The sequence below is a fragment of the Eurosta solidaginis genome, chromosome 3 (genome assembly GCF_040869045.1).
Source record: "Eurosta solidaginis isolate ZX-2024a chromosome 3, ASM4086904v1, whole genome shotgun sequence".
Taxonomy (NCBI): domain Eukaryota; kingdom Metazoa; phylum Arthropoda; class Insecta; order Diptera; family Tephritidae; genus Eurosta; species Eurosta solidaginis.
Window position 1 is genome coordinate 284,427,871 of NC_090321.1, and position 22,138 is coordinate 284,450,008.

General features: G+C 35.9%; 1 protein-coding gene across 8 annotated transcripts in view; it reads left to right on the top strand.

Moving 5' to 3' along the window:
• Nucleotides 1–22,138, top strand: part of LOC137245726 (aquaporin AQPAn.G-like) — a 206,516-nt gene that overhangs the window by 172,954 nt on the left and 11,424 nt on the right. The window contains exon 1 of one of the 8 annotated variants that reach the window (XM_067776843.1): nucleotides 13,539–14,285. The exons of 4 other annotated variants lie outside the window; for them this stretch is intronic. In XM_067776843.1, the coding sequence (XP_067632944.1) occupies nucleotides 14,251–14,285 (35 nt within the window). In that variant the 5' untranslated portion in view covers nucleotides 13,539–14,250. 3 more of the 8 variants (XM_067776845.1, XM_067776846.1, XM_067776841.1) reach the window with 3 other exon arrangements.

Consider the following 22,138-nt stretch of genomic DNA (forward strand, 5'->3'; position numbering starts at 1 on the left):
AAATACATTTGAGAGTATTTATATTAAAGTTTGTTAAAATAAGAAAAAATTTCAAATGAATATGTACAAAAAAAAAAAATTTAAATATAAAAATAAAATAATAAAAAAAACTGTTTAAGTTAAACGGTTTTATTGAAAACAATACCTACATTAAGTAGTAATAATACTAAAAGATAGAAAATAATTAGTTAGGTCCTAGGTACTAGTCATCACACTCCTCATCAATCTAGGGCGTTGATCAGACAAATAAAAGCGTTGGACGCGTCAAATTTCTATTGATAGTCATAAGTAAGACCAACTGAACCTTAATCAGGTTATGCTACGCCTCACATTTTTAGGAATTTTTCTCGCGCCCAACGCTTTTATTTAACTGTCTGATCAACGCCCTAGATTGATGAGGAGTGTGATGACTAGTACATAGGCCCTACCTAATTATTTTCTATCTTTTAGTATTATTACTACTTAATGTAAGTATTATTTTCAATAAAACCGTTTAACTTAAACATTTTATTTTTTTAGTATTATAATGAAATTTCACTAACAAAATTTGAACTTATGTGCTCCAAAGTATTTTGACGGCACTTCTAACGGGACTTGAATTTTAATACTGAAATTTCATTAGCAAAATTTGAATTTATGTGCTCCAAAGTATTCTGACGTCACTTCTTCTTTTACTAAAGCGGTTTCTATTTCTGTATGCCAAATATGATTTCCAAATATGAGCCAAATCGGACCGCAAATACGATTTTTGTGAATATCTTGATCCTTGCGCCACCTAGCGGCGATTTTTTTCTTATTATTGCATTGTCATCGGGTTCTGAACTATATTCCAAGTTACAAGCTTGTAGCTTATCAGGAAGTTACTTAAATTTTAATTACAAAATTCGCGCTGTCAAGTCAACCTAAATAAAACCGTTTAATTAAATTGATTGTACGGGACCTTCGTGTATATACGGGGCACGTAAGGAATTCAGTTTTTGAAATTTTGATTTATTCATTTACTATAACAAAAAAATGGATGCTGTGGTTACCGAATGCGTTGCAAAGTCATGTAACTTTATTCTCCCTTGCTTTTATAACATGAAATTTGCATATTCTAGACTCTGGCTTATTCTTTTCTCAGAAATGAACACTCTGAATTATCTCAGCTATATAATATTCAGCAATTAAGAGAATAGTTTTTGGCGAACCTAAAGTTGGTTGGTACGAGGTTTTCACATTTTTTTCTATCCTATTTTTTTAACACATTTTTTTTTACAGTTTTTTTTATTAAATTTTCTCCTTCCTCTAAAAATTTAGATGTGTTATATTAAAAATACATTGGCATTGAATTTTAATAAGGAGAGCAATTCGAAAATCGGCCAAAATCTATTTCTTTACGATTTTTCATGGAATGCCTGTACTACAGATAATTTGGCCTGAACGGTTTGTTGTGCTATTTTCTTTAGGTTTTAAGCCTAAAGGAAAACTACACGACTATATAAAACCCTTCTAATAAAACCTTCTTCGTTAAAGTTTCTTCTGCAGTCCTCAGATTTTTTTTACAAAATTGTATAAATAATCTAATAAACTACATTTGTGGCATCGTTATCATAACCTAGCCACATATTTAACTACTTCGAATACTCGTAATTGACACTTGATTGCTATTAGATCTTACGATTTCTCGCACTTGTTCGAGAAGATACTTCTCGCGAGTCTCGCCTTCTCCCGAGATTCTCGAATCTCGAATGACTCGTAAGGCTAGTAAGGCTCGCGAGCTTCTCGACATTCGATTAAATCGATTAATCGGCTGTTTTATATAGAGCTTATGATTTTTCTGGAGCATATAAAAAAAAATCTTAAGTATAAGCTTGTATAACACCATGTTCGTAGTAGCGGTATTCCGGTGTGTTTTATTTGTGGTCCAGAAGATCTCGTATTCTATTACAACTGCCAGTGCATCGATTAAATGTCGAGAAGCTCGCGAGCTTACGACTGCTTCGAGATTCGAGAATCTCCCGAGAAGCCGAGGCTGGCGAGAAATTTTTCCTTGAACAAGTCGTAAGCATTAAAGTTAAAAAGAATATGTGCTTTTGAATGCCCAATAAACTGCGATTGTCTCTTTGTGACTCGAGTATGATCTTGCGTTGTTCGAAATGCCGTCCGCTCTGACAACATATTCAACAATCAGTTATAATTAAATTTGAACTAAGAATATGTTGAAACTTAATATGCTAATTTGGTTAACTCGTTGCTGATACATACAGATCTACATGAACATCTGTGTTTCGATCAACTTCACATAATATTGAGCAATGAATCTGTAAGATTTTATCAATCTCTAGGCTAAGTAATAGTTAACTTACTCAATATTTGTTAACCACTGCATAAATTGTTAAGAAAACGAATCTGTGATCACATGGGAGAGGTGATGAGTATGAGTTACTGGCCAAGAAACAGCAAAATAAACACTTTGCACACCAGTACTAGTCAACACGCTGAATATTAAATGGTCTATGTTTGGTATTTTTTGGACTAGTTCTTGGTTAATTGTAGGGTACATACATACATATATTTATAGAAATGCGTAAGTACAATTCAAAATGCATGATATTGTTGATTGATTCAATCAGTGACATAAATAGAAATTTTAACGCAATAAGCACCCCCTGATCTGCTGTCGATCAAGTGATCTCTTTTCGCTGACTAGTTACTAAATTGCGATTGATTTGTTTGCGAAAGAGGATGCATTTTCTAAAGGTTATGATGACTTTGTGAGGTTATTGCCTTCATCCGGACATAAAATTTTATTTACATACATAAAAACGTACAAAGTTTGCTCAATTGAGCTTAGATGGAGTATTTAACTTCATTGTTCTTGCCGGACCAAAGTACAAGTTATTATACTCAGTTGAGAGCTGTGGAGACAAAGTAAGGGAAAATCACCATGTTGTAAACAGAACCTAGGGTAACCCTGGAATGTGTTTGTATGACATGTGTATCAAATGGAAGGTATTAAAGAGTATTTTAAGAGGAAGTGGACCATAGTTCTATAGATGGACGCCATTTAGGGATATCGCCATAAAGGTGGACCAGGCCTGACTCTGGAATTTGTTTGTACGATATGGGTATCAAATGAAATGTGTTAATGATAATTTTAAAAGGGAGTGGGCCTAAGTTCTATAGGTGGACGCCTTTTCGAGATATCGCCATAAAGGTGGACCAGGGGTGACTCTAGAATTTATTTTGTACGATATGGGTATCAAATGAAAGGTATTAATGAGTATTTTAAAAGGGCGTGGGCCAAAGTTCTATAGATGGACGCCGTTTCGAGATATCGCCATAAAGATGGATCAGGGGTGACTCTAGAATTTGTTTGTACGATATGGGTATCAAATGAAAGGTGTTAATGAGTATTTTAAGAGGGCGTGGGCCTTAGTTCTATATGTGGACGCCTTTTCGAGATATCGCCATAAAGGTGGACCTGGGGTGAGTCTAGAATTTGTTTGTACAATATGGGTATCAAACGAAAGGTGTTAATAAGTGTTTTAAAACGGAGTGGGCCTTAGTTCTATAGGTGGACGCCTTTTCAGAATATCGTTATAAAAGTGGACCAGGGGTGACTCTAGAATGCGTTTGTACAATATGGGTATCAAATGAAAGGTGTTAATGTGTATTTTAAAAGGGCGTGGGCCTTAGTTCTATAGGTGGACGCCTTTTCGAGATATCGCCATAAAGGTGGACCAGGGGTGACCTTAGAATTTGTTTGTACGATATGGGTGTCAAATGAAAGATGTTAATGAGTTTTTTAAAAGGGCGTGGTCCTTAGTTCTATAGGTGGACGCCTTTTCGAAATATCGCCATAAAGGTGGACCAGGGGTGACTCTAGAATTTGTTTGTACTATATGGGTATCAAATGAAAGGTGCTAATGAGTATTTTGAAAGGGAGTGGGCCTTAGTTCTATAGGTGGACGCCTTTTCGGAATATCGTTATAAAAGTGGACCAGGGTTGACTTTAGAATGCGTTTGTACAATATGGGTATCAAACGAAAGGTGTTAATAAGTGTTTTAAAACGGAGTGGGCCTTAGTTCTATAGGTGGACGCCTTTTCGGAATATCGTTATAAAAGTGGACCAGGGGTGACTCTAGAATGCGTTTGTACAATATGGGTATCAAACGAAAGGTGTTAATAAGTGTTTTAAAAGGGAGTGGGCCTTAGTTCTATAGGTGGACGCCTTTTCGGAATATCGTTATAAAAGTGGACCAGGGGTGACTCTAGAATGCGTTTGTACAATATGGGTATCAAATGAAAGGTGTTAATGAGTATTTTAAGAGGGCGTGGGCCTTAGTTCTATATGTGGACGCCTTTTCGAGATATCGCCATAAAGGTGGACCAGGGGTGAGTCTAGAATTTGTTTGTACTATATGGGTATCAAATGAAAGGTGTTAATGAGTATTTTGAAAGGGAGTGGGCCTTAGTTCTATAGGTGGACGCCTTTTCGGAATATCGTTATAAAAGTGGACCAGGGTTGACTTTAGAATGCGTTTGTACAATATGGGTATCAAACGAAAGGTGTTAATAAGTGTTTTAAAACGGAGTGGGCCTTAGTTCTATAGGTGGACGCCTTTTCGGAATATCGTTATAAAAGTGGACCAGGGGTGACTCTAGAATGCGTTTGTACAATATGGGTATCAAATGAAAGGTGCTAATGTGTATTTTAAAAGGGCGTGGGCCTTAGTTCTATAGGTGGACGCCTTTTCGAGATATCGCCATAAAGGTGGACCAGGGGTGACTCTAGAATTTGTTTGTACTATATGGGTATCAAATGAAAGGTGTTAATGAGTATTTTGAAAGGGAGTGGGCCTTAGTTCTATAGGTGGACGCCTTTTCGGAATATCGTTATAAAAGTGGACCAGGGGTGACTCTAGAATGCGTTTGTACTATATGGGTATCAAATGAAAGGTGCTAATGAGTATTTTGAAAGGGAGTGGGCCTTAGTTCTATAGGTGGACGCCTTTTCGGAATATCGTTATAAAAGTGGACCAGGGTTGACTTTAGAATGCGTTTGTACAATATGGGTATCAAACGAAAGGTGTTAATAAGTGTTTTAAAACGGAGTGGGCCTTAGTTCTATAGGTGGACGCCTTTTCGGAATATCGTTATAAAAGTGGACCAGGGGTGACTCTAGAATGCGTTTGTACAATATGGGTATCAAATGAAAGGTGCTAATGTGTATTTTAAAAGGGCGTGGGCCTTAGTTCTATAGGTGGACGCCTTTTCGAGATATCGCCATAAAGGTGGACCAGGGGTGACTCTAGAATTTGTTTGTACTATATGGGTATCAAATGAAAGGTGTTAATGAGTATTTTGAAAGGGAGTGGGCCTTAGTTCTATAGGTGGACGCCTTTTCGGAATATCGTTATAAAAGTGGACCAGGGTTGACTTTAGAATGCGTTTGTACAATATGGGTATCAAACGAAAGGTGTTAATAAGTGTTTTAAAAGGGAGTGGGCCTTAGTTCTATAGGTGGACGCCTTTTCGGAATATCGTTATAAAAGTGGACCAGGGGTGACTCTAGAATGCGTTTGTACAATATGGGTATCAAATGAAAGGTGTTAATGAGTATTTTAAGAGGGCGTGGGCCTTAGTTCTATATGTGGACGCCTTTTCGAGATATCGCCATAAAGGTGGACCAGGGGTGAGTCTAGAATTTGTTTGTACTATATGGGTATCAAATGAAAGGTGTTAATGAGTATTTTGAAAGGGGGTGGGCCTTAGTTCTATAGGTGGACGCCTTTTCGGAATATCGTTATAAAAGTGGACCAGGGTTGACTTTAGAATGCGTTTGTACAATATGGGTATCAAACGAAAGGTGTTAGTAAGTGTTTTAAAACGGAGTGGGCCTTAGTTCTATAGGTGGACGCCTTTTCGGAATATCGTTATAAAAGTGGACCAGGGGTGACTCTAGAATGCGTTTGTACAATATGGGTATCAAATGAAAGGTGTTAATGAGTATTTTGAAAGGGAGTGGGCCTTAGTTCCATAGGTGGACGCCTTTTCGGAATATCGTTATAAAGGTGGACCAGGGGTGACTCTAGAATTTGTTTGTACGATATGGGTATCAAATGAAAGGCGTTAATAAGTATTTTAAAAAGGAGTGGGCCTTAGTTCTATATGTGGACACCTTTTCCAGATATCGCCATAAACGTGGACCAGGGGTGACTCTAGAATTTGTTTGTACAATATGGGTATCAAATGAAAGGTGTTAATGAGTATTTTGAAAGGGAGTGGACGCCTTTTCGGAATATCGTTATAAAAGTGGACCAGGATTGACTCTAGAATGCATTTGTACAATATGGGTACCAAATGAAAGGTGTTAATGAGTATTTTAAAAGCTCGTGCGCCTTAGTTCTATAGGTGGACGCCTTTTCGAAATATTGCCATAAAGGTGGACCAGGGGTGACTCTAGAATTTGTTTGTACGATATGGGTATCAAATGAAAGGTGTTAATGAGTATTTTAAAAGGGCGTGTGCCTTAGTTCTATAGGTGGATGCCTTTTCGAGATATCGTCATAAACGTGGACCAGGGGTGACTCTAGAATTTGTTTGTACGATATGGGTATCAAATAAAAGGTGTTAATGAGTATTTTAGAAGGGCGTGGGCCTTAGTTCTTAAGGTGGACACCTTTTCGAAATATCGCCATAAAGGTGGACCAGGGGCGACTCTAGAATTTGTTTGTACGATATGGGTATCAAATGAAAGGTGTTAATGAGTATTTTAAAATGGAGTGGGCCTTAGTTGTATATGTGAAGGCGTTTTCGAGATATCGACCAAAATGTGGACCAGGGTGATCCAGAACATCATCTGTCGGGTACCGCTAATTTATTTATATATGTAATACCACGAACAGTATTCCTTCCAAGATTCCAAGGGCTTTTGATATCGCCCTTCAAAACTTTTTCATTTTCTTCTACTTAATATGGTAGGTGTCACACCCATTTTAGCAAGTTTTTGTCTAAAGTTATATTTTGCGTCAATAGACCAATACAATTACCATGTTTCATCCCTTTTTTCGTTTTTGGTATATAATTATGGCATTTTTTTCATTTTTCGTAATTTTCGATATCGAAAAAGTGGGCGTGGTCATAGTCGGATTTCGGCCATTTTTTACACCAATACAAAGTGAGTTCAGATAAGTACGTCAACTGAGTTTAGTAAAGATATATCGATTTTTGCTCAAGTTATCGTGTTAACGGCCGAGCGGAATTACAGACGGTCGACTGTGTATAAAAACTGGGCGTGGCTTCAACCGATTTCGCCCTTTTTCACAGAAAACAGTTATCGTCCAAGAGTCTAAGCCTCTACCAAATTTCACAAGGATTGGTAAATTTTTGTTCGACTTATGGCATTAAAAGTATCCTAGACAAATTAATTGAAAAAGGGCGGAGCCACGCCCATTTTGAAATTTTCTTTTATTTTTGTATTTTGTTGCACCACATCATTACTGGATTTGAATGTTGACATAATTTACTTATATACTGTAAAGATATTAACTTTTCTTTTAAAATTTGAATTTACAAAAAAATTTTTTAAAAAGTGGGCGTGGTCGTTCTCCGATTTTGCTAATTTTTATTAAACAGGCATATAGTGATAAGTGTAACGTTCCTGCCAAATTTCATCATAATATCTTCAACGACTGCCAAATTACAGCTTGCAAAACTTCTAAATTACCTTCTTTTAAAAGTGGGCGGTGCCACGCCCGTTGTCCAAAATTTTACTAGTTTTATATTCTGCGTCATAAGTTCAACTCACCTACCAAGTTTCATCGCTTTATCCGTATTTGGTAAGAAATTATCGCACTTTTTCGATTTTTCGAAATTTTCGATATCGAAAAAGTGGGCGTGGTTATTGTCCGATATCGTTAATTTTAAATAGCGATCTGAGATGAGTGCCCAGGAACCTACATACCAAATTTCATCAAGATACCTCAAAATTTACTCAAGTTACGTGTTAACGGACAGACGGACGGACGGACGGATGGACGGACGGACATGGCTCAATCGAATTTTTTTTCGATACTGATGATTTTGATATATGGAAGTCTATATCTATCTCGATTCCTTTATACCTGTACAACAAACCGTTATCCAATCAAAGTTAATATACTCTGTGAGCTCTGCTCAACTGAGTATAATAAGAATTGAAAACTTAACAAGAACCACAGGTCAATAAGCCTTTTTTCTTTATCCGGCAGCATATCATACCTGCACGCTGGTTGCCTAAGAATATCATATGCAGTGTGAAGCGCACCCCAAGGAGGTACCTCTCTGAACAATTTTACCTGGGACTAAGCTGTGCCTGAAGCAATTGTGGTTTTATTAGTTGCAATCACTTCCCAACTCTGGCATTGTCATTGTCATTCACACCGAGATTTACGCCATAGATAGCTCATCTAGAATAATCCAGGAATACAGTCTCAGAGGCCAATGAAATTATTATCGTTGACAGCCATGATGCCTTTAGGGCATGAGAATGTGACTTATGAATTGTTGAATCGCCTCAATTCCCTCAGCTATGTGTGAACTTTCCAGTTTGTAGCTCAATGGCTTCTTTTTATTAAACGATTTTATTTAGCTTGACTTGACAAGCCGGCCCCACGCCCGTTCTGAACGAATTTCGTAATTGAAATTTAAGTAACTTCCCGATAAGATACAAGCTCGAAACTTGGAATATAGTTCAGAACTCGATGAAAATGCAATAATAAGAAAGAAAAAACTCCGATAGGTGGCGCATAGATCGAAATATTTCAAAAAATCGTATCCGATTTGGTTCATATTTGGAACACATAATACATACATGAATAGAAAACTAGGTATGGAAAAAATCGCCACTAGGTGAATCAAGGATCGAGATATAAAAAAAATCGTATTTGTGGTCCGATTGGGCTCATATTTGGAACACATAATACATACAAGAAAAGAAAGAGACATATGAAAAAAATCGCCCCTAGGTGGCGCAAGGATCGAGATATTAAAAACGATCCTATTTGTGGTCCGAAAGCGATCTATGATGTCCGATTTGGCTCATATTTGGAACAAATATTACATACAGTCCGGTAGAAGTAACATCAAAATATTTTGGAGTTGGAGGAGGGACAAGTATATGTGGCGCAGAGTCGAGTAAAGTCTTTGGAAGGATTATGTATTGAGGACTGCGATTGCAACAAATTGTCAGGAAAGAGTCCTTGTAATAATGAGTCACTAAATGAATTAAATAGAATGAGAAATAATAGGCAATTAAATGAAGACTAAAAACTTAAACTAGGGCGTTGATCAGACAAATTAAATAAAAGCGTTGGACGCGTCAAATTTCTATTGATAGTCATAAGTAAGACCAACTGAACCTTAATCACGTTATGCTACACCTCACATTTTTAGAAATTTCACGCGCCCAACGCTTTTATTTAATTGTCTGATGAATGCTCTAGATTGATTAGGAGTGTGATGACTAGTACCTAGGACCTACCTAATTATTTTCTATCTTTTAGTATTATTATTACTTCATGTAAGTATTATTTTCAATAAAATCGTTTAACTTCAAATTTTTTTAAATTTTTTATTTAATGATTGATTACAACATGTCTCCCCTTTCGTAAGAGTTTTCTAAATATATCGATCAACATTTTTGATATTTATTCGCCTCTAAAATGTATGTTTTAAAATTTCAAGTATCTAGCTTATGGGGTAGCTACCATGGTTCAATTATATGGTTGGCTCATCTCATCAGCTGATTTTATTTATTTCATTGCATGTTCGATGGGATTGTCAAGAGGAGATGGCAAACTCAAAATGAAACCAACACATTGGCAACATTTTCTTACACATACAAAAACTACTAAGTTTTGTGTTTCAATTCCATACCATTCGCACCAACACCAATACACAGATTTTGACAATTTGAACAGACATATTTTGTTATTGTACAGATGAGCCAACCATATAGTTGAACCATTGTAGCTACCTAAAAAAGATTGTGGGATTTAAAGTCTCGTTTGAATTTTGTAATTCTTTCGACCCGTGCGCAATCTAGCGGGCCTTTTGCTTCGGTTGTTGCATTGCCACGGTGCTCTCAATTAAATGCGAAAGTTTCAATTTCTCAGTGGCAAAATTCTTCGATCCGTGCCCCACATATGCTTTTTTATAGGTATTACAATCCATTTGCCTTTTGCATCTTTTTTAGATTTCCATCCTCCTATTTTCCTGGAAGTTACATAAAAATCTAACGAAATATATCAAACCTAGTATGATTTCTATCTTGGCATGTGCGCAACTTTTCGGATTTCATTTTCCTTTTTTTGCATTATCTTGGTCTTCAGAATTACGTGTGCGAGGTTTAAATTTTGTAGTTCAACGGGAAGTTTCTTAATACTTGGTTACGAAATTTCCTTTTTTTGGTACGAACTTTCTAAATATCTCTCCCCAGGCGCCACTTATCGGAATATTTCACCATACTTAATGCATTGACATTTGGTTTTAAACGAATCATCAGGTATTAAGTTTGTAGCTCAATGGGAAGGGTCTCAAACATGGATGGCATGATTCCATCCGATCCTTACGTTTTTCCGAAATATCTAGATATGCGTGTTAAACTCTGAACCATGTTTTATACGGGAAGCTACTTAAAAATCAATCGCGAAATTCTAAATATACTATGAATTTTCTAATTATATCGACTAGGTCATCGGAAAGTAACTTCAAACTCGAAAACAAAATTTTCAAATTCGGACAATGTTGTTTTAAATAACACGTTCTCAGAGCCACCTGGCAGAGTTTAAGACCGTAGTTCCACGGGAATTGACTCATAAATCGACTGCAAGATTCCTCAATTTGTACTGAAATTTGAGTGGCGTGTGATAGTGTAAATGGAACCAACGTCAATTGACATTAATTTGCTTCTGAAAGAGAACTAATGTCAATGGCATTGATTCCAAATCCGAGAGAATGTTAATGTCAGAATTATGCTGGAAATTCGAATTAATGTCAGAAAAACTTTAGTAAATGTGTCACAAGTTCGGGTGTAACCGATCATTATATACTCAGCGTGACCTTCAATTGTACATTTCATTTCAGATAAATTACTTTTCTACATAGCACGTGGCACCGCCCGTTTAAAAGAAAAATTTCTCCCCATTTCCTCTAACAGTGAAACTTGGTAAGTGAAATATCGTTGATTCAAAACTATTTTTTGCTAAGATATAGCTTATTATTTTCGTCTAGGGCCCCTTTGAAAATCCTTTATATAAAAGTTGGCGTGGTCTTTAACCGATCTCGTCCATTTTTTCTAGAAATATTTCTTGCTATAGGGAAAATTTTGTGTACCAAATTTTATTACGATCCGTTAATTTTTCTTCGAGTTATGGCTCCCGAAACATAGAAAATTGCTTAGTCAAAAAAGGGGCGGTGCCACGCCCATTTTTTAAAATTTGAAGTCGTTTCTATTTATTGTTATAAACACACTTGGGAAATGAAATACCATTGATATAAAGCTCGTTTTTGCAAAGATATAACTTATTTTATTCGTCCACGACCCGTTTAAAACTCTTTTATATAAAAGTGGGCGTGGTCCTTAACCGATTTTGTTAATTTTTGTTCATAGTATTCCCTATAGTAAGGGCAACCTCTCTGCCGAATTTTGTTACGATAGGTCTAACGATTTTTGATTTATGATTAATAATATTTGTAAAATTGATTTTATCACAAGTGGGCGGTGTCACGCCCATTTAAAAATTATTTTTTCAAATTTTTATCAAGAGTCTCAATATCAGTCCACGTGTCAAATTTCTGCATTCTAGGTGTATTATTTACTAAATAATCAGGTTTTTTGTGTTTTCCAAAATGTTATATATATAAAAAGTGGGCGTGGTTATCATCCCATTTCACTCAATACCAATCTATTCTGTGTCCAGATAAGCTCGTGTACCAGATTTGGTGAAGATATCTCAATATTTACTCAAGTTATCGTGTTAACGGACAGACGGACGGACGTACGGACATGGCTCAATCAAATTTCTTTTTCGATACTGATGATTTTGATATATGGAAGTCTATATCTATCTCGATTCCTTTATACTTGTACAACCAACCGTTATCCAATCAAAGTTAATATACTCTGTGTGCAAAGCACGCTGAGTATAAAAATAAAATAAAATAATAATGGCAGATTAGGACAATTGTCCTAGCTCTTTTTGCGTGGGCGGCGTTAAATAAGCCCAAAGCGAACTTAAGTCAATTGAGATTAATTTTCTTTCGGATTCGGAATTAGTAACATTAACAATTGTTCTCTTTCAAAAGCTACTTAATGTCAATTTGGCATTAGTTCCATTGACACTATAACACGTCATCGAAATTTGTGGATAAATATGAAACCGATCTCACATACAGGCAATAAAGGTGGGATTCGTAGAAATATCATTAGATGGCACAATAACCACGTAGATTTGATGTAGGGGAAAGAGTCTAAAATAACAGCTGTTGAATGGAACAGAACTACTCAAAAGTGTGTTCAGAAAGTGATTACTTAACGGTTGCTCAACAGTTGGGTTTTTTTTAAAGGTTCATGTATTGATTTTCAAATAAGCAAATACGTCAGTACATGGTGCTATATATTAGGACCCGCCGCCTCCGGAGTGGTAGTGTGGTATTGTGCTTCGCCTATCACGCGCAGACCGTGGGTTCAAGACCCGGACAAAGCAGCAATAAAAATTTAGAAACAAGTTTTTTTCAAATAGAAAAAACTATTTTCTAAGCAAGGTCGCCTTTCGGCAGTGACTTGGCCTCCGAGTGTATTTCTGGCGTGAAAAGCTTCTCAGGGAAAACTCATCTGCCTTGCAGATGCCGTTCGGAGTCGGTGTAAAACATTTAGGTTGCGTCGCGCCAATTTGTTGGACAAATTGAAAGGAGTACGACGTACATAAATCTCTCTTCGGAGGTGATCGCGACTTGCAGTTTTCTTTATACTAGGATCTAATACAGATGTGACTAAGTGTTTGTATGCTCTGTCGATTACCAATCTATGCTAATCTCCTCGAGACATTTCGTGCTAGTGCTTAGATTATTTCACATAGGGCACTAACCAAAACTGTGAACCAACCGATCTTTTGCGACTGGTTGATAGATGATCTGCTTTTATATATAGATGAATACCTGGCTAAACTCAGAGACCAGCCTTCCTAGATTTTTTCCCGGTTGGGCATTGACGCTGCTGGATACACAATTTTGCACATAAGCTTTGTTCGTTTACTTATTAAAATTATAAATCAAAGGCTTAAACAAAATTTATTGGAGGAATTAAAAATGAAAAATGTGAATAAAATATTCAAATATAATTATACGAAAACTTATTAGATAACTTATCTGAAGAATGTTGCTTATAAAGAACCTGTAATCTGTAACGCGTGGATGCTGTGACTACTTCAATATAGGCACTTTGTCATGTGAATGAGGCGCTGTCGAATTTCAGTTAATCTGATTAGTCAAAGTTGATGAGACGTTTATTTCGAAAGGAAGATTTTGTGCATTGTCGGGTTAATAAAAAATCTGCAGAACCGTGCAGATCAAAGTAGTGAAATTTACACACACCAGCGCACAAGAAGTCGAAAAACTTACAAACTTTGCTTTTTTTTATCTGCTTAATTAGTAAATGTGCAAAGAGTTTCAATAAATAGATAAAATATTAAAGAGTTCATTCTTAATTAAATTCCATTAATGGAATATCTGAATACCTTCTTTATCGTTAGACACTCATGCGAACTTGATTTATTCTTAATTAAAAGCAGGCAATGAAATTCCAAAAATGTCTGTTAAATATGGGCCTCGTATGAAATTGACTAGGCTTTGTATCATTTAAATATTTCATATCTATTACCAATCAGCAATTCGCAGTCCTCACGTTCCTATATAATCTAAGCAAATGGACATCCATACATGGAAGCCAAAAAACTTCTTCAACACGATTAGTTTACTACTCTAATCTCAAAAAGTTTGTTTTGATTGTAGCGTAAATATTTTTTTTTTCGTAATGGTATAAACATTTTTTGTAAAAAGACAAGTCTTAGAGCGCGTATAATAAGATCTGTGCGAGTATAAAAATTGTTTGGTACTTGAGGTTGAAGTGCATTCATTGAAACGTAAAACATTAAACGTGTAGTACGAATAATAAATTACAAAAAAATAAAAATAAAAAATAAAAAAACCCTCAACAAACAACGATGGTTGATAACGATCCAGTAGAAAAATCGAAAGGGTGTGTATTTACATACATATTTACATATTTTAGATAATACGTAAATAATTAAGGCAACGAATACATCTTTTTATAAATTTTAAGTTAGTGTAAAAATAACAGTTAACACGGAAGCTTATATTAAAAAAAGTATTTATAACGAGCGGGCTTCGAATAGCCGCAGTGACAATATAAGGCACCGTTGGAAAATTTACTTTGTAAAAGAAAAGGTAGCATTCTTGCCGTCCACACCGAAGGTACCGGTCCAAGGCTCGGGAGTAACAATATTAAAATTATTTTGACACAATTTTTCTAAGCGGGGTTGCCTCTCGGCAGTAGTGCGATAAAAAACTTCTCTACGATGTCGTTCGGAGTTCACATAAAAAAGGATCTACAAGCCCGCCAATTTTTAGGGTAAAAAAAGGAGAAAAGTTCTATACAAATTTTAGCCAACAATTTATATTAAAAGAAGATTACTCGTGCGAAGTGGCCGCCGTGGTGTGATGGTAGCGTGCTCCGCCATCCACACCGAAGATCCTGGGTTCACGCCCGGGTAAATAATTTTATAAACAAGTATTTTCAATTAGAAGAAATTTTTTCTAAGCGGGGTCGCCCCTCGGCAGTGTTTGGCAAGCACACCGAACGTTTTTCTGCCATGAAAAGCTCTGAGTGAAAACTCATCTGCCTTGCAGATGCCGTTCGGAGTCGGCATAAAACATGTAGGTCCCGTCCCGCCAATTTGTAGGAAAAATCAAGAGGAGCACGACGCAAATTGGAAGAGAAGCTCGGCCTAAGATCTCTTCGGAGGTTATCGCGCCTTACATTTATTTGTTATTTATTTACTTGTGCGAAGTTGGTTGGCTGGTTGTAATGCAGGTTTGTCACAGGAATATTCTTAATTTTCGGAGAAAGCTATTTTATAACAGTTTACCACAATGTCGAAATAAAAGCCAAGGCAACAAATGTCAAAGCATTAAAAGCCCAAGTACTGCTATATTATTACAAGTGTGGATAAAAGAAATTTATAGTAAAATTGTATGAGAAATATAGAATATTTTAATTAACTATTCGTATAAAATGTAATTTACAAATTAGAGCTCACGATTTCTTCTCGAACACAAGCGAGATTTTCGAGGCCCGAGAAATCGTCTTCTCACGGCATTCTCGTATCTCGAAATACTCGTAAATGTCGTGAGATTCTCGACATTGAATTTAGTTGGTGTATCGCTGTATTGACATTATTTATACACTCTGTTTTTTTTTACTTGTGGTTTTTTTGTTAATTATATTGCGTTTCCAATGATACTTCACTCAAAACAAATTTACATAATTTTGTTCATAATATTCGAATTTTTTATCGAGAACTTCTCACGAGCTTCTCGAATCTCGAATGCTCTCGAGCTTTGCGACATTCAGTTAAGTTCCTGCATTGGCAGTATTCTTTGAATTTCGGTTTTTTAAATAGTGGGGTTATGGAAACTTTTGGTTTTGCTCCAAAAGAAATCGTAAGTTTTTTGTGAAATAGCCAGTGTATCGATTAAATTGAATGCAGAGAAGCCTTTAGAGTGTTTCAAGATTCGAGAAGCACGCGATAAGCCAAAGAAATCTCTTCTCGAACAAGTTCGACAAATTGTAAGCACAGTTCCCTCATTTTCATTTGAGACCAAAAGTCGATGAAAGAAAGGACCAAATCTCAAAATACTAGAGTGTCGTATTCGTTGTAAAATGTTAAATTTTAGGATGTTTCCTTAATTTCCTATATACAATTTTAATAAACATAATATGTGTTTTTTGCTGGCTCAAGGTCCAAATTAAAACACAAACGTTTGGTCTTTTTTGTCAATATATTTCGGTTACACTTCGGTAACCATCCAGTGTAACCGAAATATATTGACAAAAAAGACGAAACGTTTGTGTTTTAATTTGGACCTTGAGCCAGCAAAAAACATATATTAGAATATAAAGGTCGCTAAATCATCAATTATTTAATAAACATAGCGAAAAGAAATCATTTGATTTTAATTCAAATTGCACAAAGGCAAATAAAGTGTTCCTTTTTTTCTATGGACGTTGTGACAGCGCAGTGGCCCAATTGAACCAGGCTAATTCTGTGAATTTTTTTTTTGAAATTGTGAAATATTTACATATATTTATAATTGTTAGATTATATATACTATAATGCAACCCGGGTTCACTACTCTCTTCAATTGTTAATTTGCTTTACATGTTCATTCTTTGATCATACGATTCATGGTATGTATAACTATATGGATTATTACATACTTTTAATAAATTGTGAACCGTTCATCTGCAACAACGTGTTTTTTACTTCTACTGCTTAAAAAGGCTAACAGCGTTATGGGCCCAGGCTTTGTCAATTAGAAACTGTAAAATTTTTTTATAAAAAATAAAAAGTTCTTAAACGTTTGTTGCAAAAAAGATTAATAGTGAATTATTTGTGAATCAAAAATGAACGGCATAAATATCGAAAAACTTGACGGAGAAAACTATTCATCCTGGTGTGTCCAGATGAAAAGCTTATTAATAACGCTTGATTGCTGGTATCCTGTTGAGACTACGTGTCTAGAAGAATGGAGTGCCGCTGAAAAGGCTGTTTTCAGTAAGGCTGATAAAAAGGCATTGGCCTTGATTACGTTAAATGTGAAAAGCTCAGAACTCTTGCATATTAAGGGATGTGCATTGTCCAAAACGGCTTGGGAGAAGTTGGACGAAATATATAACGCGCGCGGCCCTGCAAGAAAAGTGTCTTTATTCAAGAGCTTGGTTCGTTTTCAAATTCAACGCAGCGAGAAATTTTCCACGCAAATTAATAAATTTTGTATGATAGTTGAAAGCCTTCGTGAGCTTCAATTATCTATACCTGATGATCTTTTGTCCATATTGTTGCTTTGTGCTTTGCCGGATGAAATGGAAAATTTCGTAGTCGCCATTGAGTCGAGAGATGTTCTTCCGTCTTTAGTGCAGCTGAAATGTAAATTGCTAGAAGAAGAGCATCGCCGAATGTCAAATATCGCTTCTGGAAATAACTTAGAAGCTGAACGTGTGCTGTCTGTAAATTCAACCAGGAGTAAGTCGAATAAAGGTCATGAGAGACGCAGGTGTTACACATGCGGTGTAAAAGGGCATATAAGTACCCAATGCAAAAGCAAGAGGAAGCGAAATGAGCAAGTAAGTAATGCGGTTTTGGGAATAAGCAGTGCGAGCAACAACAAAACAGGTCAATTCATACTGGACAGTGGTGCATCTAGTCACATGTGTTGTGAGAAACATTTATTTACTGAACTAAGTGAATGCGATGATGAGGTTATGTTAGCCACCGGCGACAAAGTAAAAGTTCATGCTATTGGTAATGTAAAATTAAAATCACAATTTTCTGACATTACGTTAATAGATGTATTTTATGTTCCACAATTAAACTCTAATTTTTTGTCTGTTGCAAAAATAGTTGAGAGGGGTAACAAAGTGTTGTTTTTGAATGACAAAGCCATTGTTAAGAATAAAACTAATTATATTTTATTTAATGCACATTTGAAAAATAATATTTATGTAGCATCAGTGTATAAGAAAAATGAAAATGTCGCAATGAATGTAAATAGTGAGAAGTCATGCGAAAAAATTAAGCTATGGCATCAACTCTTTGGTCACTTAAATTGTGGAGACTTAGTTAAACTTTTTAATGAAAATATGCTGAAGAGCGAAGAGAAGCTAGGCAAAGTAGAATGTTTTGATTGTAGTGTTTGTGCCCTGTGTAAAATTAAGAAAAACAGCTTCTCTAGCTACAAGAGAATTTTGTCAAATCAGCCATTAGAAATTGTTCACTCGGACTTATGTGGTCCGATGAGAGTTAGGTCAGAAAGTGGCTCCCTTTATTTTATGTCTTTCATAGACGACTACACTAGATATGCGCATATTTATTTTCTAAAGCAGAAATCTGAATCACTTGAATGTTTGAAAGATTTCGTGGCTAGAGCTGAAAATCAAACCGGTAAACACTTAAAAATTCTAAGAAGTGATAACGGCAGGGAATATGTTAATAAAGAAGTAAAAGCATATTTGAGTATGAAGGGCATTACTCACCAAACAACTATACCGTATACGCCGGAGCAAAACGGCGTAGCAGAACGCTTCAACAGAACTGTCGTTGAGATGGCGCGTTGTCTGTTGGAACAATCACAATTACCGCACAGTTTGTGGTCTGAGGCAATCAATACGGCCACTTATATTCGTAACCGATCGCCGTCTAAGAGTTTAAAGAGTAATACTCCATTTGAGCGATGGGTGGGGCGAAAGCCATATGTTGGTGAAATGAAGGTATTCGGCTGTGACGCCGTTATATTAGACAAAAAGCTTGGGAAATCTAAATTTTAGCGAAGAGGTGACATGGTGAAGTTCGTTGGGTATGCGAGAGAGTCCAAGGCATACAGATTTTATAATTGTCACACTAAGTCTATTAGCGTAGCAAGAGATGCTATATTTTTTGAAAATACAAAAACAAGTGGTAGCGCTCAATCAGACGAAAGTAGCGGGCAAGGGCAAAATGACATTTTACCTTTACTTTGTGAGCAAGATGTAGGTATCTCAGGTGAGAACGATAATATAAGTACTGAAGAAAGTAGGTCGAAAAATCAAAGAAAAGACGTTGGTGAGAATATTGGTAGCGATTCTGAAGCAGAAAAAATCGTGAATGATCAAGGGAGAATCAAAAGGGGAAGGCCAAAAATTCTCAGAAATGATACTGTAGGTAGACCACGTAAAATTTATGCTCTTGATCCGGCTACCAATGTTCTGAATGCAATCGAATGTGTGAAGTGCGACCCAATCACCGTTAAAGAAGCTTTGAGCTGCGAAGAAGCTGTGCATTCGAAAAATGCTATGGAAACAGAAATGTTGACATTAGCTGATAATGGTACATGGGATCTAGTAGATCCACCACAGCAAAATATTATAGGTTGTAAATGGGTGTTTTCTACAAAGAGACGAACTGATGGAAGTGTTGAAAAATACAAGGCTCGACTCGTCGCGCAAGGTTGTTCTCAAAGAGAGAACATCGACTATTTCGATACTTACTCACCCGTTGTAAGACATGCAACTATTCGTCTAATATTGGCACTCTCAGTTAAACATAGGCTTCTGGTACATCATTTCGACGTAGCCGCAGCTTATCTTAACGGAGAGTTGAAGGAAGAAATCTTTATGCGACAACCAGAAATGTTTGAAAATCCCGAAAGACCACAAAGCGTTTGTCGCTTGAAGAAGTCAATATATGGCTTGAAGCAAGCTGGTAGGGATTGGTCCGACAAGATTGATTAAATATTATTGAAAATGGGTTTTAACCGTTCTAAATCCGATTGTTGCGTTTTTTATAAAATAGAATCTAATGAAATCAGCATAATTGGCGTTTATGTTGACGACTTTATAGTCGCATGTAACTCAAAGGATTTAATTGCTGATTTTCTAAATAAGTTGAACGAAAGTATACAAGTAGTTGACAAAGGTCCCATACAGCATTATCTTGGAATGCAGATCGAAAGAGATGGCAGTTTTGGTAACATAAGAGTTCACCAGAAGTCATACATCACAAAGTTACTTGATGAGTGGGGGATGGCTGAGTATAAGCCCGCCTATACACCTATTCCAAGTGGATATTATCCGCAAAAATGTCACGACCCTGAGTGTGTGGGTGAAGCAGCGAAGAAGTTTCAATCCCTAATGGGTGCATTAACATATTTAGCGACGATTTCAAGGCCTGACATATCATTTGCTATTTCTAAGCTCTCGCAATTTTGCAGTCACGCTCATCAAGAACACTTTGCTATGGCCAAGCACATTTTGCGATATTTAAAAGGCATGAGTGATGAATGTTTAATTTACTCTAACGGCAACCAATTTGTATGCTACACAGATTCTGACTGGGCATCTGATGCGTCTGATAGAAAGTCGTATACTGGATTCGTGCTTATGTTTGGCCATGGGCCAATACAATGGGAGTCCAAGAAACAAAATGTAATAGCTCTAAGCTCTACCGAAGCTGAGTACATTTCCATGTCTCAAGCAGCAAAGGAAGTAATGTTTCTTAGAAACTTACTTAATGAAATTGGATTCAAATCATATACCAAATCGCCAACAAATATCTATTGTGATAATCAAGGGGCTGATTTTCTGGCCAAAAATGAGACCACTAAGAAGAGGAGCAAACACATAGATATCAAGTATCACTTTATAAGAGACAAATGTAACTTAAATGAAATAAATATTGAATATGTCTCCACAACAGATAATGTAGCTGATGGCTTTACTAAATTTTTAAGTAAAGTCAAACATAATATGTTTTGTACAAATTTATTTACAAGAAATCATGTACGTTAAATTTAAGAATTATGTGAATCATGGTTGAGGTGGAGTTTGTTAGATTATATACACTATAATGCAACCCTGGTTCACTACTCTCTTCAATTGTTAATTTGCTTTACATGTTCATTCTTTCATCATACGATTCATGGTATGTATAACTATATGGATTATTACATACTTTTAACAAATTGTGAACCGTTCATCTGCAACAACGTGTTTTTTACTTCTACTGCTTAAAAAGGCTAACAATAATTTTTATCTAAACAACTTTTTTTGTATGAGTTATTGCTTTAAATGTATGAAAATATTTATTTTGTCCGTCCTGTTGTTGTTTGTGTTGTAGCAGTGCTTGTCCGTCCTGATGTCACGTTGTTTAAATTTTTCCCAAACTATTAGGTAAATAAAAAATAAATATTAGACACGTACAAATAGATACTACACTAATTATTGAGGTATAACATTTTCACATTTCTAGGATAAATCAAAGCTTTCACGAACCAAACGTTGTGAACCTAGTTTTGCTTGATTGCAATGAAATAAAATGCTTAGCGCAGTTAGGTTTTTGTAAGGAGCGGTTAAGAAAATTGCGTTGAGGCATTTTTCCCTAAGCGTTTAAACTTCATACCGGAGCCTAGAATCAGTAAGTGTGAGTTTTGATTCCAGATTTACTGAATTTTTCAATCGCCATTCGTTGTAGATTTATAAAGTTAACGCTTTCGAAAAGTATTCCTGTCTTACTTCTAGTTAAAGTATTTCTTGTGCTAAGTAACTTAGGGGCATATTCATAGTCAAGTTAAAGTATGCGCTAAAAAGTTAGAGCATATTTCAATAAAAAGTACACTTTATCTTTATCATAGTCGCGAAAAAGCCGGATTCATCGGTTAGAGCCATCGCTAAATTAGAGAGGCGAAAAGCTGCCACTAAAGCTATTACTAAAATCTGTCAAATGAAATGAAATTTCAATTTACCTGTGTATTCGGTAATTTAAGCTGGATTTTTGATTCAAGAAGAGTGAAAATGTCTTACTTTGAGGAAATCGAAAAAGATTTTGAAATTATTGACGATGCGCGATTAATGAGAAAGCCAAAAATATATAAAGAACGATTTGATCCATTTGTTTTAGGGTACAAGGTTTCTTTAAATACTAAAAAACATAATTCGTTTTGCGAGCAAAGCTCATTATTTAATACAATTTGTATTCTTTTTGGTATTAGACAAAAAAATGCACACGGCGATGGTTACTAGAGCATGTTTCTGAATTTCACTTCTTCATAGGATGGCGAGCTTCGAACCCAAGTACCTGCATTTGAAAAACAAGCTGATACTGAAGTGAAATTCAGAATCAAGTCCTTGTAACCATCTCTCTAATATGAATAACAAACGTAATTCAATTTAAATATTTCAAATATACTACATGTTAACACCGTTCTATCATTTGGTGCTAACCACTTCTTATTGTATTTGTATCTGGATTTGTGTATAAAATGAATAATAAAACTAAT